General features: G+C 46.6%; 2 protein-coding genes across 8 annotated transcripts in view; one reads left to right on the top strand and one right to left on the bottom strand.

Annotated features, from left to right (window-relative positions):
• The window catches only part of MED25 (mediator complex subunit 25), a 138,374-nt gene extending 134,482 nt beyond the window's left edge, over positions 1–3,892 (top strand). For 4 of the 5 annotated variants that reach the window (XM_063942426.1, XM_063942425.1, XM_063942424.1 and 1 more), the window contains 3 exons: positions 2,369–2,548; positions 3,047–3,254; positions 3,417–3,892. In XM_063942426.1, coding sequence (XP_063798496.1) covers positions 2,369–2,548; positions 3,047–3,254; positions 3,417–3,523 — 495 coding nt within the window. In that variant the 3' untranslated portion in view covers positions 3,524–3,892. The remainder of the gene's footprint in view (positions 1–2,368; positions 2,549–3,046; positions 3,255–3,416) is intronic. The other variant, XM_063942428.1, reaches the window with a different exon arrangement.
• A 1,438-nt stretch (positions 3,893–5,330) lies between these two features.
• The window catches only part of LOC134965983 (protein kinase C and casein kinase substrate in neurons protein 2-like), a 205,050-nt gene continuing 184,958 nt past the window's right edge, over positions 5,331–25,422 (bottom strand). For all 3 annotated transcript variants that reach the window (XM_063942429.1, XM_063942430.1, XM_063942431.1), the window contains 4 exons: positions 20,910–21,030; positions 8,184–8,278; positions 7,807–7,901; positions 5,331–6,070 (listed from right to left, as the gene is read on the bottom strand). In XM_063942429.1, coding sequence (XP_063798499.1) covers positions 5,955–6,070; positions 7,807–7,901; positions 8,184–8,278; positions 20,910–21,030 — 427 coding nt within the window. In that variant the 3' untranslated portion in view covers positions 5,331–5,954. The remainder of the gene's footprint in view (positions 6,071–7,806; positions 7,902–8,183; positions 8,279–20,909; positions 21,031–25,422) is intronic.

The following is a 25,422-nucleotide window of genomic DNA, read 5'->3' as shown; positions in this document are numbered from 1 at the left end:
GGTGCTCTTGCTTCTAAGCAGACGATTGCTAGTTGGATGTGTAATACAATTCAGCTTGCACATTCTGTGGCAGGCCTGCCACAGCCAAAATATGTAAATGCCCATTCCACAAGGAAGGTGGGCTCATCTTGGGCGGCTGCCCGAGGGGTCTCGGCTTTACAACTTTGCCGAGCGGCTATTTAGTCAGGGGCAAACACGTTTGTAAAATCCTACAAATTTGATACCCTGGCTAAGGAGGACCTGGAGTTCTCTCATTCGGTGCTGCAGAGTCATCCGCACTCTCCCGCCCGTTTGGGAGCTTTGGTATTATCCCCATGGTCCTTTCAGGAACCCCAGCATCCACTAGGACGATAGAGAAAATAAGAATTTACTTACCGATAATTCTATTTCTCGGAGTCCGTAGTGGATGCTGGGCGCCCATCCCAAGTGCGGATTATCTGCATTACTTGTACATAGTTACAAAAATCGGGTTATTATTGTTGTGAGCCATCTTTTCAGAGGCTCCGCTGTTATCATACTGTTAACTGGGTTCAGATCACAGGTTGTACAGTGTGATTGGTGTGGCTGGTATGAGTCTTACCCGGGATTCATAAATCCTTCCTTATTGTGTACGCTCGTCCGGGCATAGTATCCTAACTGAGGCTTGGAGGAGGGTCATAGGGGGAGGAGCCAGTGCACCACCTGATCCTAAAGCTTTACTTTTTGTGCCCTGTCTCCTGCGGAGCCGCTATTCCCCATGGTCCTTTCAGGAACCCCAGCATCCACTACGGACTCCGAGAAATAGAATTATCGGTAAGTAAATTCTTATTATTATCTCTGTTGATGCACAAAACTGTTGGAACGCTATGTATTGGATTTGATACAAGAAGTTTTTAAGAATAAAATAGACATTTGATTTGGATTGTGGAGGTGGAAGAATTAAATACAGATAAATCCTGAATTTAATCATATTCGTGTAGCATTGACAGCGCTGAGAGTTTCTAAAGGACCTGGGTTCTATATACAATTTGTACGGCTGATAGGCTGATCAGCATTACCTTATAAGAGACACAGCTGCAGTCATACAGCGTTTTGGAGAGGATTCTCATACTTTTACATCTACCCTGACACTTCTGTGTATGTGGAAGAGACAGTGATTTCCTGACATCCTGTGTATGTATATGTGGCGGGATGGACTTATCCTGCCAACCATCTGTCCTGTCTCGGGTGTTCCATTTTACCGTCTATAACCCGCCATACGAGCCCACACCTACTAGTGTCATTTGGTCACTAGACAACTGCAAATGCCAGCTGTGCATTCGTTGTCGCCACCAGGCTCCTTCACGTAATAGTGTACCCCGCAAGGGGTTTAGTATAGCTGCTGCAGCACCTCTTTGTTGGCGACCATGGTTTATTCATCAGTCAGCTTATTATGTTGGTCGTGACTGAGAATAGGAGGTAGAGCGTTGACTCTGAATGCTGTGTCAACCTTTTGTACTTATTTACCTTTTGTTGTGTCGACTCAATGACCTTTTGACCCAGTCAACTTAGTGCATGTCGGCTATATGGGGTCAACCTATTGACTGTCGACCTATTTCTGGCCGACCCAGTTATCCTCACCCGTTGTCTCAACTATAGGCAGTATCCTATTAGCAGCTGTACTTTTACCACTGCTAATAGGATCACAGGGGGCAATACTATTAGCCCCAATGACGACACTCATCGAGGGTTGCACCCAAAGCATAATCCCTGATAAGCAGGTTCCGCGATAACACGAGATCAGGGACTTATCCGCGATCCCATGCGTTTTCATGTGTTAGAAACAACCATCAGTCATCAACTGTGATAACGCCCGTTTTTAACGCCCAAAATCGCATCATGGCTAATAGGATACCGCCCTATGTAGCTGCTAGTCCCCCGTCCCATTTGTTCATAGCAGCAGCTGCCTTCCTTATCAGCGTGCATTTGAACCAGCCCTATTCTTGGTGCAGAAGATCCTTAGGAAATCAAACTGAGCTCTGAGTACGGTCACCTCTGCGTAGCACCCAACCCCATCTGTGTATCCACAACACTTGCTCGAAACACTTGGCCTACGAGCCAGCGCCGTTACGCCCATTCAGCCACAAGTTGAGATACTACTGAAATGCATACAACTCTGTATCACCCATACCTTCACAAAGTTGTGTGTGTGTGGCCTGGAGGGGTGAGCTGTGCCAAAAATCACAAGACCCGTCCATTGACCATGGTTCAAGAGCTCGCATTCCGGTTGGTATCTCTGATGGTGGAATCATGTCATGTGTTAGTCTTAAGGAACGTCTGATCTTGTTTGATTGTAAGGAGGAGCAGACATTCTTTCTACTAACCATAATACTTTAATGTCTCCTTCCAGTTACATATCAGGGTGCAAAAACAGCCTCCTCAGGCTAACACCCAGCCATCACAGCAGGCAGCACAGGCTGCCGTCCAAACACCAGGACAGCCACAGAATCCACAGGCGGGAGCGATGTTAAGGCCTCAGAATCCCGGTGCCAACCCCCAGCTCCGAAACCTACTGCTCAGTCAGCAGCCGGTGAGTATTGCTGTCCATATGATGTTATTGCACCGCTCAGATCCTTACTCCCGGCCTGTACGTGTCAGGTTTGCAGACCTATGTTTCCACCCAGCTGTCCTGCCTCCCTCATACACTGTAATACATAGCACCATGCAGGGGTAGGCTCCATTGAAATGTGGTATGACACATGGCACAGTACAGTGAATCAACAATAGAAGCATGGATTTGCAGACTTGCGTCTCCGTGTTGCTTTATCTAATGTCTGCACACTGTGCCCTACATCATGGTCAGAGAGAGCAGCTTGGGCTGAGCAGTAAAAATAATGAGTGAAATGAGCATGACCAGTAATAATGATTAGCATTAGTTTATGATAAATAAAGCTGCATTTAATTCAGGTTGTTGGAATGACTGGTGGGGGGGGGGGGGGGTGTTGCAGCATGGCACCCGATTGCATTGTGACTTAAAGGTGACGAGGGTAAAGTGTTTCCAATTAGTAACGTGTGTTGTGTTTTACAGCCGCAGGCCAACGTTCCCCAGTCCCAGCAGCCCTTGCACCACTTGCAGCAGGCAGCGCAGGGTATGCTACCACACCAAGCATTGGGGCAGCAGATGCAGCACCAGGCCCCCGGACAGCCACAGCTGCAGATTCCAGGACAGTCCCTTATGCACCAGGCCCCGGCCCAACAGTGGGGCAATCAAATGGCCCAGCGGGCACCTATGCCGGGTAAGCTAGAGACTGCGATTGTTGTTTTACAGAAAAGACTGACCTGTCTGCCTGGGGGTCTCTGACTGTTATTGTCCATGTGCTGACTCATAGGTTGTGTTCATACCGTAGAGTCCTGTGTGTGAGCCATTGATTATTTATAATCTCTCTTTGCCATCTCAGGAGTGATGATGAACACTGGGCCACGTGGGCCTGTGCCCCAATCAGGACTGCAGCAAGGGCAGGTCCAAAGCGTCATGGAAGATGATATCTTAATGGACCTCATCTGAAGATAAGGCAGATGTCCCATGTACTTCCCTTCCATCAGAGAAACCTTGGTATTGTACAGACACATCTACCAGACCCCTGCACTCCATACTGTGGTTCATATTTCCCTCTGTATAATCCCTAATCTGCTTTTTAGTGCCTAGAGATAACTCACTGACTAAGTATCTGTGCACTTCCTTCACCTTCCACCAGGTGGAACCCTCAGCCGGTTATTTTCTGGTAACCATGACACAATGGCATCAATCAACTTTTCTGGCATGTTTTTATGATTACATGACTAAAAAAAAGCTCTTAGGAGAAAGTAGCATTTTGTTTCCCTCTGATACTAAGCAAACACTGTGTTATATAGTAAATAAATATTTTAGAATATACTTTGTGGGTTTTCTTTTTTCTTTTGTGTTGCTTTTTCTGTTATGTTTGTTGTGTTACATAATATAACGGACAACTTGAAGGCATTTCCACCTTTTTAAAAACCTGTTTTGTTAAATAACCTGATTTACTATTAATAGTACCCTTGTAGCTATCCCTCCGTGTAACACTCCTCATTTTCTGTGCTTACCAGGTGTAACGGCACTTATATACAAGGGACATCCTTTTCTTGTTTTAATGAAAACATAAATATAATTAGTTTAAGCATTTGACAAAATACAGGTGTGACTCTCTATAATGACACTTTCTATATTGGTATTTACAGAAACTGATCTTCCTTGTTGCCCCACATTCCCAGCACTGCTCGGCAAATCCCTAGCTGCCTCCCCAAGCCCTCAGGAATCCAATTCAGTTACCATCCGCCACCATGCCTCAACAAGAACATTGCTAAATTTCCAATCTCCTCTCCAAATACTTCACTCCATGCCCTCAGTGATCTTCCTCTGGCCCGCTTTTAGCCTCTGCGATAACCTCTTCTCCTGTGCTACAATTTACTTACACCATTCCCTACTATGGATAGTCCGTCTCTCCCAGGGTTCAAATTGTGACGTACAGTACGCTCTGAAGAAACCTCTCTAAAGGGCCCTACACATTGACCGATCCGCCGCCGAGCTGCTCGACGGCGGATACGGGCGACCAGGCGGCGGGGGGCAGTGATGGGGGGAGTGAAGTTACTTCACTCCCCCGTCACATGGCTCCATAGAAGTGCAGGCAAATATGGACGACATCGTCCATATTGGCCTGCATGCACAGCCGACGGGGCACCAGCGATGAACGAGCGCGGAGCCGTGCATCGTTCAACGCTAGTGCCTCCACACTCAAAGATATGAACGGTATCTATATCGCCCAGTGTGTGGGGCCTATTAGTACCAACCCTGGTCTGCTATACTTCCTGTTCTGGTACATCATTGCTACTTCTCCCAGACTATAACCCGAGCCACACTTCCCGCCCCTCTTATGTCAGCTCTGCCCTCCTTGCGCTAGATTGTAATCTCTCGCGTGAGCAGGGCCCTCCCTACCCATAGTTACCACATATGTCCCTACATTGTATTTTATTATTTTCTGATCTTTACCACTATCCAGCGCTGCAGAGCACTGTGAACTTATCACAGACCTGCAGTATGCAGGAATGCCGCCATAGTAGTCCAAGAATAATCCAACATGTCTGCCTGTGTTCTGTTTGCAGCGCCTGCCAGTGCTCTGATTGCATCAGAGGCAAATTAAAGGTCATTGTTCTTTGTTAAAAGGATTTGGTATTCATTCAGATCCTAAATTAAAGCTTTGGAGCATCCCTACTTTTCATGTGTGGGAATGATGTTAGGTGCTATAACTAGGTAAAACATTGGCAACGTGTTCATGATTTCAAAACACTCAGCCAGATTGTGTAGATAAATGTTGTTTAATGTGCTGCCCACTGCTACAGCAATTCCTATCAAATAGAAAAAAAACACACATTCCGTTTCCCCCTGGGAAGAGTTCCTCCTAAGGCATTGGGTATGATTTATTAAACAAGACCTGCACACTCACACACGGCTATACTGTATCGTCCACAGAGCGGTGAAACGCGCTGGGTATTACGGTGGTCCAAGCCAGGCAGGGGATGGTTCCTGAGATCTGTCTGAATTGTTTAGCAAGTATCGGAGGGCAAAGTATATCTTACTTCAGTGATATCACTTCAGTTATAGTAAAATGGTAACATGGCAGTACGGATTATCCCAACAAGCAGTGGTGTTCCCTATTTATGACAGTCAGGAAGAACCAGTTTTTTAGTTGGGGGTAAAGGGCATTTGCCCCCAGGGTTTAGGAGTTCACAATATTCCTGTAAAAGTTCCATACTGTTATAACTTTATTTGGCATCCAGACGAATGTTGTCGGCCCCAGCTTTGTCTTCCGGCCCTGTTCATTTCTAAGCCCGGCAGGCAGGCTGTGTGGATGATGGGTTTGTCTGATTCACACTATCCCTGTAGGGCTGATTGTCACATACTGGTTTCCAGCAACAGTTCTCTATCCAGAAATAACTTCAACGTAGTTAGCAGGGTACAGGCCCACTTGGCCGTGATCTGTCACCCCTTTACACCAGCCCTGTTCATCCTCCTCTTCTATCTTTGTCAGCTCGTCACCTGGTTACAAGAGCACAGTTAGACGGAGTGCAATGCTTTATCAATGGGAAGCAGAACAGGGCAGACAGGAGGTCCCTTTAGAGAAGGGTCTATAATGTAAGTCCAGCCAAACTCTGTATAAAACTCTGGAGAGAATGGCGTACATTTTACTTGGTTACTGTAAACTGGATAATTACTGTATGTCTATTCATATAATATAGATACTGTATTGCTGCTGTTCCCACCATTAATATCAGGACCTAAAATAAAATCTCATTATTTACAAAGGCTGAATAAATGTCATTGCCATACTCTGATTCATTGTTAAAAGGTTTCTCAAAGGCCACAAATTTTTAAAGTTGCCCCCATGGTTTATATGAAGGTAAACACTCATCTTATTGGGCTGGTCACCTGCTGTTCCCCTCGGCTTCCCTCTGCACTTCCTGCTCTGAGCGGAATGGGACATTGCTACATAATGCAGCTCGCAGCCTTTCAATCCACCCGTAGTGTTCTCTTTATTACTTTTTTTTTTTTTTTTTTTCCGCCACATTTACTAAGGGGTATATTCAATTGAAGACGGATCCATTCCGACATTCATTTGTCGGAATGGATCCGACCTGGCCTATTCAATGGACATCTCAATTCGACTTTTACAAAAGTCGAACTGAGATGCAGGGGGTGGGGGGGAGACGGGGGAGAGAGCAGCACTACAGCAGCAGCTATATCCCCCTCTATACATACATACGGGGGAGAGCAGCACTACAGCAGCAGCTATATCCCCCTCTATACATACATACGGGGGAGAGCAGCACTACAGCAGCAGCTATATCCCCCTCTATACATACATACGGGGGAGAGCAGCACTACAGCAGCAGCTATATCCCCCTCTATACATACATACGGGGGAGAGCAGCACTACAGCAGCAGCTATATATGTAGCGCTGCTCTCCCCCATCCCTCCTGTCTCACAGCCGCCGCTGCTCCCCGTCTCCCCCTCTCTCACAGCCGCCGCTCACGGAAGCGTCCACCCGGCTCCAGCAAGCGAGGTCTCGCTTGCTGGAGCTGGGTGGACGCTGCTGTGAGCGGCGGCTGTCCTTTAGCGCTGCTCACCCCGTCCCCGCCCCGGCTCTCCCCGTCGGCGCTGCTGTCCCCATCTCATTCTACGTTTTTTTAAAGTTGAACTGAGATGGTCAAAAAGTGGGCCAAAACCTGTCGGTTTTGGCCCAGTTTTCGACACAAGCACGCAGATCGGCAGCTATTTCGCAGATTCACGTGCTTTTCGACAAGTCGAATTCATCGACTTGTCGAAAATTTTTGTGTTATATTGAATAGGTCGAATCATGATTCGACCTTAAAAAGTTGAAAACTGGCGTCTTTTCGACAGACTGTAGCTTTTTCGACTTCAATTGAATATACCCCTAATTGTCCTATAACATTTTTGTACCTCCTGACCCGACCCTTGGAACATGAATAGTAATTCTGAGATCATAAGCATATCATATACACGGATATGTTACAACATAAAGGCAGAAGTATTTCCGGTTATGGAAGGAGCAGGTTCGTGCAGAAGCTAATTGTCCCCGGAGGGAGACCGGACACTGATCCTCATAAGACTCGTCTCTCTGATGACCTCAATTGACACTAAATTTTCACACCCACGCATATTTTTTCTAAGTGTACTTTATTTTCAAGATTTCCTATGAAGCCTGTATGGTCTCAGTGATGTATTGCCCGGGGAGGGGTTGGTAGCTGCTCACCTGCTTTAAAGCTGAGTTCATCAGACTCCTGTCCAGAATAATCATATACCGCTCGCACACGGATGCCAGGGACATTTACCGGGGCTTTGTTCATGCTGTGGACCAATCAGACTGACTGTTATTACAGGTGCTTCTAAAAACACAGCTCTTCCAGCAACAGCCCTGCTTGGTACTCCTAAGGGTTACATAGCAGATGGTAACCCAGAATATGATGCCCCTAGGCATAGGCCAAGTGAGCCGAGAGAAATCAGATTAATAGGTTCAATTTATTACAGCAAAATTATATTGTTTAAATCTGTCTTTATTTGATATCACAGAGAGAGAAATGTAAATGAGAATGAATAATGTAAACATGTTTTATAATGGGCTCCTCTCACCTGCTTTCTGTGGGGGTCACACTGTATAACTTCACCTTCTCCTCTTTTACTTTTTTCTTTTTCACGATCTGTTGCTCAAAGTGCGGGTTCCACTCCTGCAGGGAAATACGAACAGGCACAGAGTACAGAGACTGCAGAGGCACCAGACAGTGGGGAAAATAGCTGTGCATAATATGCGGAGATGTAGGGTAAACATGATAAAGGCTGGGGAAGGCCCTGCGTATAAGAGCTTACAATGTCCAGATACCCTCATGTGCGTCAGTTTAGGAAGTAGTATAAATCATACAATGTCATGGGCTGTGTATTTTAGCCATGCCTTAGTGCAACCAATGTAAGACCAGAAGCGTATATGTCCGCCTACCTGCACAGTGACTCTTCTGAAGGTCTGAACAACCAGAGCTGCATAGAGCAATTGCAACAGTGTGGAATGAGTGGTCCTAAACTACCGCTTTTGGAAACAGACATAAGGCTTATACTTTCTCTTTCATCCACTAGGGGACACTGGAGCATACTTATACATTAGGGGTGTGAAGCTTGCAACCGGAGGTGTGGCACAATCTTAAATTAGCATTGTCTGCACAGCCGGCTCCTCCCCCTTCACATCCCTCCTCCCTCAGTTTGAAAAATTGTGCCTAGGAGGAAAGAGGCACCGATGGGAGCTCCTGCTCCATGTAGAATTTTTGTTTTGTTTTTTTGTACTGAGCCCAATCCCTCCTAATTAAAAGGAGGGTGCAGGCTTTAACTAAAGACAGACTGCCCAATCCCTCCTAAATGAAAGGAGAGTGCAGGTTTGACCACAAGAAGAAAGGCTGCGTCAACCTAATAGAAGGGGGACAGAGGTCTTCAGAATGGAGAGACAAGGATACCAGTTAAAGGGATCTCCATCTCTCTACAGTATAATCCGAAGCACAGAGTCAGAATGTCTCCGGGTACTGTGAGTACTGGTGGTATTAGAAGGCCCTAGTTTACATAAGTTTATGATTTTAGTACAGGAGATCTCTATAATGTAGTCTCTCTGCACGCTGCTGCCTTCGGAGAAACTTATCTACCAGCGCAGCATTTACCCGCCCCCCTCCCGCCATGCTCCTAAGCTGCTCTTACACAGTGATACTGTGAGCGCTAAAACCCTTCCTCCACTGTCGTTTTACCTAGGGTTAATGTCCCTGCAGTGTCCCCGGTGTCCGCCGCATCATCCCAGCTCCCACTGCCGCTCGTGCAGAATACAGACGGAGGGCGCCAGGACGCTGACGAGAGTTCTTCTGCACGCTCCTTACACCGGCGCTGTAATGACTAAAAGGGACGGGACTGCTCGCAGCCGCAGCATCCCCACTCCCGGCACCGCTATTTGGATGATGCTGAGGTAAACTCCCGCGGGAGGAGTGTGGGAGACGCGACAGGACAACGGACTGAGCTTTTTCCCTTAGAAAGGGGGGGGGGGGGGGTGGAACCCGGACCGATGATTAGTGCAGCTGAGTCCGGTATGCAGTGGGAAGTGTAGTGAGTTTTTAGAGTACTGGGGGGATCGTGGTCGAGGTGCACATAACTTTTCAGTGACGGACATATTTTGATATCTAAAGGGCGCCAAGATGCTGGAAAAAAAAAAAAAGGAAAGGTATAAGCCCTCATCAGTGTGGCCAGGTTTCCTGACCAGTAAGATCAGAGGGGAAAGGGTTTTACAATAGAGTAATTGCTCCCTCTGCTGGTGGCTTGTAGGATAGGACTCTGCTGCAGAGGATTTTCCATGTGTTTTTAAACAGACTTATTATAATTAATAATTTTCAATGGATTTCTAAGGCAAAGATCCTGTGAAAATGAAGGGAACAACTGGATATCAACCCCGACCTCAGAACTGAACCACAGTTGAGTGTACAAGGCTGTTTGAACAAAAAAAAAAAAACTATATAATTTGTTTATTTTTATTTCCTTTATCTCTCAATGAATCCAGCCAAGTCAATCCAGTGTAAAATGGTTCCCATCATCCGCTACGGTATTCCGTTGCCTATGGTAGAAAGGCACTGCAAGGTATTCTGTGTGGGTGCGTTTTCAACATCAAATGCACAGACCTAGATCACTAAGACCTATTACCAACACTGTAACTCCAGTTACCTTTTCTGACATCCACCTATTTATTTATTTAGTTATACATACATAATGCCTCCAACGGATGCTGCTGACAGGTCTGACGGAGAAGGGAGCATCAGATATTATCACCCAATTCATCTCTACCTGTATCAACAGTGGGGGTTTTAGGGTGATGGTTGAATGAGTATTTATATTATTTAATTATTATTATTTATTTTTTTGTTACTAGAAAGAAGAATTGAAAATACTCTTCAGAGCTCCCAATAATTCTAGGGCTTTTCTCCTATTCTCATAGGTGAAAGTCCAGCGGAGTGGTATGTATATGTTTTATCTAAGATACATGGGACCGCAAGACTCAGTTGGGTTGCTCAAAGCGATGAGCACTACGGTTAATAGCCCTGAGGTGCGCAACAGTTTAGAATGTGCACACAACTATGGAGCCGTGGTCCGTTAAAGTTACGAAACATAACCGTGCATATATGTCAACAGTGCGTATGGGCTGCGAGCCCATCCGAAACCAGAAAGGACTTCATAGTTGAGATTACTCCATCCGCACGGGTTTAACGAGATGGCCGAAAACAGAAATGGGGACCCTTCCTACACTAGAGTAAGAGTGAGAAGAGGTTGTGGCTCTCGTAACGGAAGCCGAACCGTTACAGGCATAAAGATTGAGGTGACAATAGGCGGCCACTGAAGGCTTCCAGAATTTCCAAATACAAGGTTGACTGAAGTAGCGTATCCGAGAGTTAGCCACATATGCTTATCAGGCTACTAATGAGATTGGCATCCTGATCAGCTCGCTCAAGGGTTTCTGTGACTAACAGAATTTTGAATTCAACACACGGGGATAGGATCCCATAACGATGGTAGTCTCACCTCTGCCTAGTTTCTCGACGGGACATTCTTACTTATCATTGTCCCACTGAAAACCAAGGGTCTTAGGTTAGTTGGATTTGCAATGAGAACCCAACATCTAAGTGCAAGACCATCTCAAACGGACCTAGGGGGTTCGTGTTTCGAATAGGAGGTTATAGTTACCGGTTTGGAAGGCGTTTCCCTGGGAGGGGAACGTTATTCCTTGGTCCAAGAAACTTCAGAGAGGCGACTGGATCATTAGTCAGCTAATTTAGTTCTCACTCTCGGGATGGAAGAGTCTCGGACAACAGAAATTTCCAAGTAGCTAGTATTCAGGTCTCTTCACAAATCACCTTGGACCCCCTGTGGGGGGTAGGGGTTGGAAAGGTCTACGGAGACCGAGTCCGAGACTTGAAAAGAGAAATTTGGATCCATGGGGGTTTGTCTCCCTAGATTAAAGATAGATCTCCACAAAGCCCAGGTTGTCATTCCGCTCAGGAGCGAGGGCATCACTGACGGCAATTCAGAAATTGCTGCACAATACCAGATGGTCAAACTGTTACTCAATTTGAAGGTTTTTAACCAGTTCTAACGACCTACAGTCTCAGGATGGAATCATTCCAATCGGTCATTGCAGGTCTAGAACAGGGGAAGTTCATGGTATCTGTGGACATAAAGGATACATACCTTTTGTATCCTGATTTTAACTTCTCACCAAGAATACTTGTTTCGTAGGGGTACAGCTGATCAAGGATATTCAGACGATTCCTCCATTTCTCACTCGTCATGGGTGGAGTGTGGGTTTCCTGAAATCCAACCTAATGCCAGCTCATATGATTAAATTTTTAGCTCTCATAGAGAGCGAGATCCAGAACATTCAGAAGACTGGTGGCTCAGGTACTACAACCACAGATGGTTTCCATACACCTCTGTGTACAATTTCTCACGAAAAGGGTGGCTTCGGGGGAGGCTCTACAGTACGACAGACTCCCGACTATTGTAGATGGACCCCATTGCTCAGGGAGCAGGTTTGCACTGGTTTTCTGTATCGCAGAATGTGGCTTTTGCACAGGTCCAGACTTCCCTAATTTGGGGGTAGTTACATGGGGATCTCGCTGTAGGCAAGAGCTTCGGCATTTGAGATTGGAGGTTCCTCACAACGAATATTGGTCTCAGAGGTTGGAGTGCCGTCCTAGAGGACCATCTGTTTCAGAACTGGAGGACGGCACGAGACGGCAGTCTACCCATAAACAGTTTCGAACAGAGTGCAGTTACAAGGTACTTTCTCTTAACCGAAGACCTAGTCATGGGTCACCACACGAAGATGGGGTCGGACAATGTCATAACGACGGCTTACATAGACCGTCAAGGAGGAACGCAGAACAGGATGGCGTTAAAGGTAGCCACAAAGATCTTGTTGTGGGCAGAAAGGCGTACCATCATCCTCTCGGCAGAGTTCATTCCAGGTGTGGATACCTGGGAAGCAGATTATATCAGTCGCCAGGACATACATCCGGGAGAGTGGTGCCTATATCCACGGATTTTGGACATGGTAGTGAGGAGATGGGGTCTACCTCAAGTGGGCCTAATGGCGTCTCGGCAAAATCTTCAGCTGCCCAGATGTGTGTCCTGAACAGGTTGCGTTTAACGGCGTGGATATTTAAACCCGAATCTTAAGTAACAGAGGGATACCAAGAACGGCCATTCCTACGAGGATTGCCGCTAGAAAGCCGGTCACAGCCATGCCCTACTACAGGAGTTGGAAGACGTACAGGGCCTAGTGTCAGGAATTTCCTTCAGGCCGGTCTAGATGTAAGACTAAGGCTCGGCTTTCTGAAGGTTCAGGTTTCGGCTCTCTCCATCCTATTTCATCATCGGTGGGCATCCTTGCAAGAGGTTCAAACCTTTTTTACAGGAGGTTTTGAGGATACAAACCCCCTTTTTCATCCTCCCACTGCGCAGTGGGGCTTAAATTTGGGGTTGGAATTTTTGAGATCACCGACTTTTGAGCTGTTGGCAAGAATAGACTTGAAATATTTCTCTTGGAAGGTCACGTTATTGCTTGCCTTGGCTTCGGCCAGGAGGGTTTCTGAGTTGGGAGCCTTATTGTGTAAGAGTCCCTTTTCATTTTTTATGAGGATTGGACAGAACTCCATACAAGAGCAGATTCCCTTCCTAAGGTTGTTTCGGGGTTTCACATAAACCAGCCAATTGTGGTCCCTTATTTCCGAGGTCTCGCAGATGGGGACGTGTCTTTGGATGTGGTCTGAGCTTTATGGGTATATGTACAAGTTACGTCGTCCTTCAGAAGGTCGGACCATTTGTTTGTTCTTAATGATGGGCCAAAGAAAGGTTGGCCAGCATCTAAGCTGTCTTTGTCTAGATGGATTAGACTTGCCATCAGACAAGCTTATATTTCCTGTAGAAAACGGGTTCCGGTTCAGATTGGTGTTCATACCACCCGATCAGTGGGTGCCTCATGGGCGGCTGCCAGAGGTGCTTCCACTACTCAACTTTGCAGAGCGGCGACGTGGTCTTCAGCCCACACGTTCGCGAAATTTTATAAGTTTGACACCTTCGCGTCCGAAGACTTTAAGTTCGGACGTTTAAGTTTTGCAGGTCACCGACAGCACTCCCTCCCTGGGGGATAACTTTGGGACGTCCCCTAATGTATAAGTATGCTCCAGTGTCCCCTAGTGGATGAAAGAGAAAAGAGGATTTTGGTACTTACCGATAAATCCATTTCTCTGAATCCTCTAGGGGACACTGGACACCCGCCTCGGTGCTGTCAACCTGCTGTGTTCAAACAGTTCGTACAAACAGCTTTACTTTTTCAGTTAAGAAGTTTCTTGGATTCTGTTTGATATGTTGTACGGTTCGGTTCCTCGCCATGTGCTATAGTATCATGGCCCTCATTCCGAGTTGTTCGCTCGGTAAAAATCTTCGCATCGCAGCGATTTTCCGCTTAATGCGCATGCGCAATGTTCGCACTGCGACTGCGCCAAGTAAATTTGCTATGCACTTAGTAATTTTACTCACGGCTTTTTCATCGTTCTGGCGATCGTAATGTGATTGACAGGAAATGGGTGTTACTGGGCGAAAACAGGCCGTTTTATGGGCGTGTGGGAAAAAACGCTACCGTTTCCGGAAAAAACGCAGGAGTGGCCGGAGAAACGGAGGAGTGTTTGGGCGAACGCTGGGTGTGTTTGTGACGTCAAACCAGGAACGACAAGCACTGAACTGATCGCAGATGCCGAGTAAGTCTGGAGCTACTCAGAAACTGCTACGAGGTGTGTAATCGCAATATTGCGAATACATCGTTCGCAATTTTAAGATGCTAAGATTCACTCCCAGTAGGCGGCGGCTTAGCATGAGCAAATCTGCTAAAATCCGCTTGCGAGCGAACAACTCGGAATGAGGGCCCATGTCCTATTCTCTCAGTCAAATTTTCCAAACTGAGGGAGGAGGGATGTGAAGGGGGAGGAGCCGGCTGTGCAGACAATGCTAATTTCTCTGACATCCTAGTGGATGCTGGGAACTCCGTAAGGACCATGGGGAATAGCGGCTCCGCAGGAGTCTGGGCACATCTAAAGAAAGCTTTAGGACTACCTGGTGTGCACTGGCTCCTCCCCCTATGACCCTCCTCCAAGCCTCAGTTAGATCTCTGTGCCCGAACGAGAAGGGTGCACACTAGGGGCTCTCCTGAGCTCTTTGTGAAAGTTTTAGTTTAGGTTTATTATTTTCAGTGAGACCTGCTGGCAACAGGCTCACTGCATCGAGGGACTAAGGGGAGAAGAAGCGAACTCACCTGCGTGCAGAGTGGATTGGGCTTCTTGGCTACTGGACATTAGCTCCAGAGGGACGATCACAGGTCCAGCCTGGATGGGTCCCGGAGCCGCGCCGCCGCCCCCCTTACAGAGCCAGAAGAGCGAAGAGGTCCGGAAAATCGGCGGCAGAAGACGGTCCTGTCTTCAGATAAGGTAGCGCACAGCACCGCAGCTGTGCGCCATTGCTCTCAGCACACTTCACACTCCGGTCACTGAGGGTGCAGGGCGCTGGGGGGGCAGCGCCCTGAGACGCAATAAATCGATAAAAACCTTATATGGCTAAAATAAATGCATCACATATAGCTCCTGGGCTATATGGATGCATTTAACCCCTGCCAGAACATACAGAAAAACGGATGATAAGGCCGCCGAGAAGGGGGCGGAGCCTATCTCCTCAGCACACTGGCGCCATTTTCCCTCACAGCTCCGTTGGAGGGAAGCTCCCTGGCTCTCCCCGGCAGTCACTACACTACAGAAAGGGGTTAAAAAAGAGGGGGGCACTAATTAGGCACAGTATAAATAATACAGCAGCTATAAAGGGGAAAACACTTATATAAGGTTATCCCTGTATATATATATAGCGCTCTGGTGTGTGCTGGCAAACTCTCCCTCTGTCTCCCCAAAGGGCTAGTGGGGTCCTGTCCTCTATCAGAGCATTCCCTGTGTGTGTGCTGTGTGTCGGTACGTTTGTGTCGACATGTATGAGGAGAAAAATGATGTGGAGACGGAGCAGAGTGTCTGTAATAGTGATGTCACCCCCTAGGGGGTCGACACCTGAGTGGATGTACTGTTGAAAATTACGTGACAGTGTCAGCTCTGTATAAAAGACAGTGGTTGACATGAGACAGCCGGCTACTCAGCTTGTGCATGTCCAGACGTCTCATGGGCCGTCAGGGGCTCTAAAGCGCCCGTTACCTCAGATGGCAAATACAGACGCCGACACGGATACTGACTCCTGTGTCGACGGTGAAGAGACAAACCGTGTTTTCCAATAGGGCCACACGTTACATGATTGAGGCAAAGGAAAATGTTTACACATTTCTGATAATATGAGTACCACCAAAAAGGGGTATTATGTTGGTGAGGAAAAACTACTTGTAGTTTTCCTGAATCTGAGAAATAAAATGAGGTGTGTGATGATGCGTGGGTTTCCCCCCGATAACAATTGATAATTTCTAAAAAGTTATTGGCAGTATACCTTTTCCCGCCAGAGGTTAGGGTGCGTTGGGAAACACCCCCCTAGGGGGGATAAGGCGCTCACACGCTTGTAAGAACAAGGGCTCTACCCTCTCCTGAGATGGCCGCCCTTAAGGATCCTGCTGATAGAAAGCAGGAGGGTATCCTAAAATGTATTTACACACATACTGGTGTTACACTGTGACCAGCAATCGCCTCAGCCTGGATGTGCAGTGCTGGGTTGGCGTGGTCGGATTCCCTGACTGGAAATATTGATATCCTAGATAGGGACAGTATATTATTGCCTATAGAGCAATTAAAAGATGCATTTCTATATATGCATGATGCACAGCGGAATATTTGCCGACTGGCATCAAGTATAAGTGCGTTGTCCAATTCTACCAGTAAAGTGGTCAGGTGATGCGGATTCCAAACGGCATTTGGAAGTATTGCCTTAAAAAAGGGGACATTTGGGGTCGGTCTTTCAGACATGGTGGCCACGGCAACAGCTGGGATATCCACGTTTGTACCCCAGGTCGCCTCTCAAAATAAGACGCCGTATTATCAGGCGCAGTCCTGTTTGGCAAGCGGACAAAAGGGTTCCTCTTTTCTGCTCGTGACAGAGGGAGAGGAAAATGGCTGCAGTGATCAGCCAGTTCCCAGGAACAGAAACCCTTTTCCGCCTCTGCCAAGCCCTCAGTATGACGCTAGGGCTTTACAAGCTCAGGCACGGTGGGGGCCCGTTCTCAATGAATTTCAGTGCGCAGTGGGCTCACTCGCAAGTAGACCCCTGGATCCTTCAGGTAATATTTCAGGGGTACAAATTAGAATTCGAGACGTATTCCCCTCGCCGTTTCCAAAAGTCTGTTTTACCGACGTCTCCCGCTGACAGGGAGGCAGTTTTGGAAGCCATTCACAAGCTGTATTCCCAGCAGGTGATAATTAAATACCCCTCCTGCAACAGGGAACGGGGTATTATTCCACACTATTGTGGTACCGAAGCCAGACGGCTCGGTGAGACCGATTTTAAAATCTAAAAGCTTTGAACACTTACATACAGAGGTTCAAATTCAAGATTGAGTCACTCAGAGCAGTGATTGCGAACCTGGAAGAAGGGGACTACATGATGTCTCGGGACATCAAGGATGCTTACCTTCATGTCAAAATTTACCCTTCTCACCAAGGGTATCTCAGGTTATGATACAGAACTGTCACTATCAGTTCAGACGCTGCCGTAGGGATGATCCACGGCACCCCGGGTCTTTACTGAAGTAATGACCGAAATGATGATATTCCTTCGAAGGAAGGGAATTTTAGTTATCCTTTACTTGGACGATTCCCTGATAAGGGTAAGATCCAGGGAACAGTTGGAGATCGGTGTAGCACTATCTCAGGTAGTGTTGCGGCAGCACGATTGGATGCTCAATATTCCAAAATCGCAGCTGGTTCCGACGACTTGTCTTCGGTTCCTAGGGATGATCCTGGACACAGTCCAGAAAGAAGGTGTTTCTCCCGGAGGAGAAAGCCAGGGAGTTATCCGAGCTAGTCAGGAACCTCCTAAAACCGAACCAAGTCTCAGTGCATCAATGCACAAGGGTTCTGGAAAAATATGGTGGCTTCCTACGAAGCAATCCCATTCGGAAGATTCCACGCAAGACTTTCCAGTGGAACCTACTGGACAAATGGTCCGGGTCGCATCTTTAGATGCATCAGCGGATAACCCTGTCACCAAGGACAAGGGTATCCCTCCTGTGGTGGTTGCAGAGTGCTCATCTTCTAGAGGGCCGCAGATTCGGCATTCAGGACTGGGTCCTGGTGACCACGGATGCCAGCCTGCGAGGCTGGGGAGCAGTCACACAGGGAAGGAATATCCAGGGCTTATGGTCAAGCCTGGAGACATCACTTCACATAAATATCCTGAAGCTAAGGGCCATTTACAATGCTCTAAGCTTAGCAAGACCTCTGCTTCAAGGTCAGCCGGTGTTGATCCAGTCGGACAACATTACGGCAGTCACCCACGTAAACAGACAGGGTGCCACAAGAAGCAGGAGGGCAATGGCAGAAGCTGCAAGGATTCTTCGCTGGGCGAAAAACCGTGTGATAGCACTGTCAGCAGTTTTCATTCCGGGAGTGGACAACTGGGAAGCAGATTTCCTCAGCACGACCTCCACCCGGGAGAGTGGGGACTTCACCCAGAAGTCTTCCACATGATTATAAACCGTTGGGAAAAACTCGACAGGTATTGCGCCAGGTCAAGGGACCCTCAGGCAATAGCTGTAGATGCTCTGGTAACACCGTGGGTGTACCAATCAGTGTATGGGTTCCCTCCTCTGCCTCTCATACCCAAGGTACTGAGATTGATAAGATGGAGAGGAGTAAGCACTATATTCGTGGCTCCGGATTGGCCAAGAAGGACTTGGTAACCGGAACTTCAAGAGATGCTCACGGAGGATCCGTGGCCTCTACCTCTAAGAAGGGACCTGCTCCAGCAAGGACCTTGTCTGTTCCAAGACTTACCGCGGCTGCGTTGACGGCATGGCGGTTGAACGCCGGATCCTGAAGGAAAAAGGCATTCCGGATGAAGTCATCCCTATCCTGATCAAAGCCAGGAAGGATGTAACCGCAAAACATTATCACCGCATTTGGCGAAAATATGTTGCGTGGTGCGAGGCCAGTAAGGCCCGACGGAGGAAATTCAACTGGATCGATTCCTACATTTCCTGCAAACAGGAGTATCTATGGGCCTGAAATTGGGGTCCATTAAGGTTCAAATTTCGGCTCTGTCAATTTTCTTCCAAAAAGAACTAGCTTCAGTCCCTGAAGTTCAGATGTTTGTTAAAGGGGTACTGCGTATACAGCCTCCTTTTGTGCCTTCAGTGGCACTTTGGGATCTCAAGGTAGTTTTTGGGTTCCAAAAGTCACATTGGTTTGACCCACTTAAATCTGTGGAGTTAAAATATCTCACAGGAAAAGTGGCCATGCTGTTGGCTCTGGCCTGGGCCAGGCGCGTGTCAGAATTGGCGGCTTTATCCTGAAAAAGCCCTTATCTGATTTTCCATTCGGACAGGGCGGAATTGAGGACTCGTCCTCAGTTTCTCCCTAAGGTGGTTTCAGCGTTCACCTGAACCAAACCTATTGTGGTGCCTGCGGCTACTAGGGACTTGGAGGACTCCAAGTTGCTAGACGTTGTCAGGACCCGGAAAATATATGTTTCCAGGACGGCTGGAGTCAGGAAATCTGACTCGCTGTTTATCCTGTATGCACCCAACAAGCTGGGTGCTCCTGCTTCTAAGCAGACTATTGCTCGTTGGATTTGTAGTACAATTCAGCTTGCACATTCTGTGGCAGGCCTGCCACAGCCAAAAAATCTGTAAATGCCCACTCCACAAGGAAGGTGGGCTCATCTTGGGCAGCTGCCCGAGGGGTCTCGGCTTTACAACTTTGCCGAGCAGCTACTTGGTCAGGAGCAAATACGTTTGTAAAATTCTACAAATTTGATACCCTGGCTGAGGAGGACCGGGAGTTCTCTCATTTGGTGCTGCAGAGTCATCCGCACTCTCCCGCCCGGTTGGGAGCTTTGGTATAATCCCCATGGTCCTTACGGAGTTCCCAGCATCCACTAGGACGTCAGAGAAAATAAGAATTTACTTACCGATAATTCTATTTCTCGTAGTCCGTAGTGGATGCTGGGCGCCCATCCCAAGTGCGGATTGTCTGCAATACTGGTACATAATTATTGTTACCAAAAAATTCGGGTTATTGCTGTAGTGAGCCATCTTTTCAGAGGCTCCTCTGTTACAGTATCATGCTGTTAACTGGGTTCAGATCACAAGTTGTACAGTGTGATTGGTGTGGCTGGTATGAGTCTTACCCGGGATTCAAAATCCTTCCTTATTGTGTACGCTCGTCCGGGCACAGTATCCTAACTGAGGCTTGGAGGAGGGTCATAGGGGGAGGAGCCAGTGCACACCAGGTAGTCCTAAAGCTTTCTTTAGATGTGCCCAGACTCCTGCGGAGCCGCTATTCCCCATGGTCCTTACGGAGTTCCCAGCATCCACTACGGACTACGAGAAATAGAATTATCGGTAAGTAAATTCTTATTTTAAGATTGTGCCACACCTCCGGTTGCAAGCTTCACACCCCTATAATGTATAAGTATGCTCCAGTGTCCCCTAGAGGATTCAGAGAAATGGATTTATTGGTAAGTACCAAAATCCTCTTTTTTCCATTTTCTCACCCCAGGGTAGAGTAATGATACACTGTTTGATAGGGTGTGCACCACCATAGCAGAAAGGTAAGGAACCATACAGTGGAACACCTCCTCATAATTATGATTAAACGTCTAGTACAGCAGGACCAGAGTTCTACCACAATTCAGGAGCTGTAACCTGAAGATGTCTGCTGTGTCGTTTTCTCATTGTTCTATTGCATTATGTTTGGACAGTGTGGTATTTGGACTATTACCTGGTAGGGTTCATATACTATATCATCGGCTAGTATTTCAAATGTGCATCATGTTTTGTGCCTCTATTCCAAATTGTTCATATGTTCTCAATTGAGCAAAATCGGTCATTTAACTTTGCAGCGGTAACACAGCAGATCAAGAAGTGAGAACAACAAGAACCGCCCACTGGTGAAATGCGTCAGTGTCATTTTAAGACTTATGGGAATGAGGACCTTTAATTAGACCAGGAAAAGATAGAATCCACACAATTAGTATACAGCGCTGGCTCCACAATCACCATCTGTATGTTTAACACGTTACTCTGTACATATGTCACAGTACCTCCAGCTGGGGCCAGTTCATTATCATCCCAGGGCCGTGTTTGTTCCGCCACCACTTCAAATCATCCACATTGTTCACGTCCATAATTGCCTGATTCAAATCACCATATACCGTCATTATACTGTGAATACAGGACAGTAGGGTAATTTCACAAGTAGTTGCTGCCTGTCAATAATTATGTTTCAAGATGTTACATACCAGATATGATGGTTTTCAATGTATCCCAGAGACTACCATCTCTAGTGTCTCTACACAGACTGCATACTGCTATATTGGTATTTTACTGTATAACTAATGTGCTATTATGCTCTGATTTAGACAGAAAATTATGATGGCCCATTTGCTTTCCCTACAAATTGAGTCCTTACATCTGATATGGATGAATGTAAGGGAGTCCCCTTGTAATCCCTTTAGAGAGTGTTTGTAGGTGCATGAGGCAGCATTTGCTAGAAAGACAGATTCTGACACAGTGTCTACAACTATATACCCCTGAAGAAGTCCAACCTAAAGGACGAAACGCGTTGGGTGATATAAACTACCTGAAAATATACAGTGGATCTTTTTTTTTATAAGAGACTACATTTTGGAGGACGTTACAGAGGACACCTACAAACACTTTCTAAAGGGATTACAAGGGGACTCCCTTACATTCATCCATATCAGATGTAAGGACTCATCTATATGTGTTTTGCGCCTATCACTTTCCAATTTCCTTGTGCATCAATTATTTGTGGAATTTTTTGTGAAAGGTTCCAGTGTTAGTGGTCGGCTGCACACACAATATTGGCAGCGCATGGTGTTTTAATTTGTTTTCTTATTTCCCTACAAATTGTAACCATCAAAACAGATATGCAAACAATTACCTTTGAAAAAAAGCACAGTAATATAATAATGGTTTCAAACATACTCAGATGTACTATATTCTAAGATTGCAATTTAAAAAAACAACAAACATTTGCTTGAGAAACACAAATACATTTCATAAAAATAATAATAATAATAATCATTTTATTTATATAGTGCTCTTTCTCCAATAGGACTCAAGGCGCTTAACAGATACATAGCATAATATAGTACAGAAAATAATGAAGTACAGAACAGATTTTCATAAAATACAGAAGCATGGAGATACTAAAGGGACAATTATGGAAATGCTTGAGTAAACAGGAAAGTCTTGAGTCTACTTTTGAAGGATTCTATAGTTGGGACCTCTCGCACTGTGCGGGGAAGTGAGTTCCATAGAGTCGGAGCCGCATGACTAAAAGCTCGACCCCCAGATGAATTACGGGAGATTCTAGGTACTACTAAAAGTCCTTCATCTACAGATCGCAGTAATCGAGTGGGGCAGTATGGGGTCAGTAGCTGCTTCAGGTACCTTGGGCCCTGGTCATGTAATGCTTTGAAACTTAGTAAGCCAATCTTGAAGATGATTCGCCATCTTACAGGCAGCCAGTGAAGGGAGTAGAGGATGGGTGTTATGTGGCTAGAACGGGGCTGGTTGGTTAATAGCCTGGCAGCTGTGTTTTGCACCAGCTGTAAGCGGTGCAATTCTTTTGCTGGGAGACCAAGGTAGAGGGCATTACAGTAGTCTAATCGAGATGATACAAATGCGTGCATGACTTTTGGCATATCATCTGAGGGAATTAAGTGCTGGATTCTGGCTATGTTCCTCAGGTGAAAGAATGAGGATTTGATTGTGGCTGATATCTGATGTTTAAGTGTCAAGCCACCATCCAGGACAACGCCAAGATTCCGCACACGATCAGTGGTTTGTAATTCTGAATCCCCGAGTGTAAGTCCAGTTGGTTGGCTATGCTGCAGTCTTGTCTTTTGATGTTGCGGTCCTATCATAAGGACCTCTGTTTTATCTGGGTTAACTGAGCCTGGCTTCAGATGATTTCCCAATAATGAATAGAAGCAAGTTTCTGTTAGTATGTATATGAATATTTTGAGTTAGTGCTTCTGACAAATTCAGAATGTAAGCTCTCACGAGCAGGGCCCTCTCCCCTCATGTGTTTTTCCTGGTCTTACTTATACTAACTTCTACTCCATGCTCCCTACAATGGCACCAAATCCTCTGATTCTGCCACCCTGGTGATTCTTTCAGTGTCCTGTCCCCTGATGCAGCAATGTTTATATACCATGTACTTGTCCTACATTGTATTGTACTGTATGTCACTGTTTTCCTGTGTTGCTCATTGTTTATGTACTTTTGTTAGGCGCTGCAGAACCCTTGTGGTGCCATATACATAAAGGTGAATAATAATACCCTACATTGCAATGCAGCAACACATGTCTTTGCATAATTTTACTATAACTGGCTTGGGTTAAAAGGAACAGGAAAGGCACATTAGTAAAAAGTCCAGGCTGTTTGGGTTCTAGAATTGGAACCTAACTACTGAGAGATATAACAATCATTGCATTCAGCTGTGACGGCCGGCCACGGTTGGTGCAAGTTGAAGCTGTCATACAGTTCCACAGTGGAAAGGGCCACGTTGCAGGGATGCAATGTTCCCGTGATCTAATCTTCCAGTTCTGCTTTTGTTTTGCCAATTCACACTCATTTCACACTGTATTGGGAAATCTGCATTTTGTCTCAGTTGTGGGCTACAAATAAATCTGGGACAATAACGGTGAATGCATCCTGCTGTGTGATGTGTCTGGTGCAGGACTGAGGGGCAGATTTATTAAGCCTGGTGAAGTGATAAAGTGGAAGGTGATAACGCACCAGCCAGTCAGCTCCTAACTGTCATTTTTCAAACCCAGCCTGTGACATGGCTGTTAAGAGCTGATTGGCTGGTGCTTTATCACCTTCCACTTTATCACTTCACCAGGCTTCATAAATCTGCCCCTGAGAGCACGTTAGGCCAATTCCACTAGCAGATGTTTGTGATGATATTCATAACAAAGTGAAGATCTCGCTGAACAGTTTTTAGAACATGAAGCCTCTAGTGCTGACTGGGATGTAATCAGGGAGGTGGTTACTGACCTTAATTAACGTTTAAATTAATTGCACATTTCTTTTTGATTGTTGTGAATTATGTCAGGTTGGAGCTAATAAAATAATCATATGAAAATACAAAAGAGTGGATTTTGCTAACCACACCTCACTGCCAACCACATCTCACTGACCTCACTGCTAACCATACCTCACTGCCAACCACATCTCACTGACCTCACTGCCAACCACATCTCACTGACCTCACTGCCAACCATACCTCACCGCCAACCACATCTCACTGCCAACCATACCTCACTGACCTCACTGCCAACCACATCTCACTGACCTCACTGCCAACCATACCTCACTGTCAACCACATCTCACTGACGTCACTGCCAACCACACCTCACTGCCAACCACATCTCACTGCTAACCACACCTCACTGCCAACCACATCTCACTGACCTCACTGCCAACCATACCTCACTGACCTCACTGCCAACCACACCTCACTGCCAACCACATCTCACTGACCTCACTGCTAACCACACCTCACTGCCAACCACATCTCACTGACTTCACTGCCAACCACACCTCACTGCCAACCACATCTAACTGACCTCACTGCTAACCACACCTCACTGCCAACCACATCTCACTGACCTCACTGCTAACCATACCTCACTGCCAACCACATCTCACTGACCTCACTGCCAACCACATCTCACTGACCTCACTGCCAACCACATCTCACTGTTAGGGCAGGGTGGTAATATGTTTATCCTATATGATGCCCAGCTATCTATCCTTCCTCTCTCCTGCTCCTTTTCCCCAACCTCTACTTCTTTTCTCACCTTGCCCTTTGTGCCTTTTGTTTCCTCACTTTTCCACCTCTTCCCTTCCCTTTGCGTGGATCATACCTACCCCATCCTGCTCCACCCCGCTCCACCCCGTACAGGAAGCATATCAAGTTTGTCACATGAAGCAATGAAGCTCGGCCGATCAAATAAGTGTGGTGGGGGTTATTAATGGAAAGTGTGTGTGTGGGGGGGGGGAATATCTGTAGCAGCCACGGTGACTGTGTAAAACTCCTCCCCATGGGCAGTTATTAAGTGCACTGGGCACGCCCCCACCATGGGCTGACCACACACCCTTCAGCAGTACATGCTATTTAGCAGTGACGCATGGGGGTAAATTTACTAAGATGGGAGTTCTATTTAAGATGGGATGTTGCCCATAGCAACCAATCAGCTTTTACTTCTCATTTATTTAACACCTTCTAGAAGATAATAAGTGCAATCTAATTGGTTGCTTAAATAGAACTCCCATCTTAGTAAATTTACCCCATGTTATTATGTAGGCCCCTATGATTGTGACCTCCCTACCCTAGCCTGACACTTTATAAAAGCACGGAGCGGCAGAGGTGTGTGGTTTAAGGTCTGTGGGAAGTGTATGGGGAGAGTGGGGACAGAGTGGAGATCATATAGTGGGGACAAGAGAGTATAAGGTATTAGAAAGGGAGAGCAGAATGGAAAGCGGAACCTGTCTGACAATTCACACCCTGTGCTCCA

Source organism: Pseudophryne corroboree, chromosome 10, assembly GCF_028390025.1.
Source record: "Pseudophryne corroboree isolate aPseCor3 chromosome 10, aPseCor3.hap2, whole genome shotgun sequence".
Lineage (NCBI taxonomy): Eukaryota > Metazoa > Chordata > Amphibia > Anura > Myobatrachidae > Pseudophryne > Pseudophryne corroboree.
This window is presented reverse-complemented; position numbering and strand designations above follow the sequence as displayed.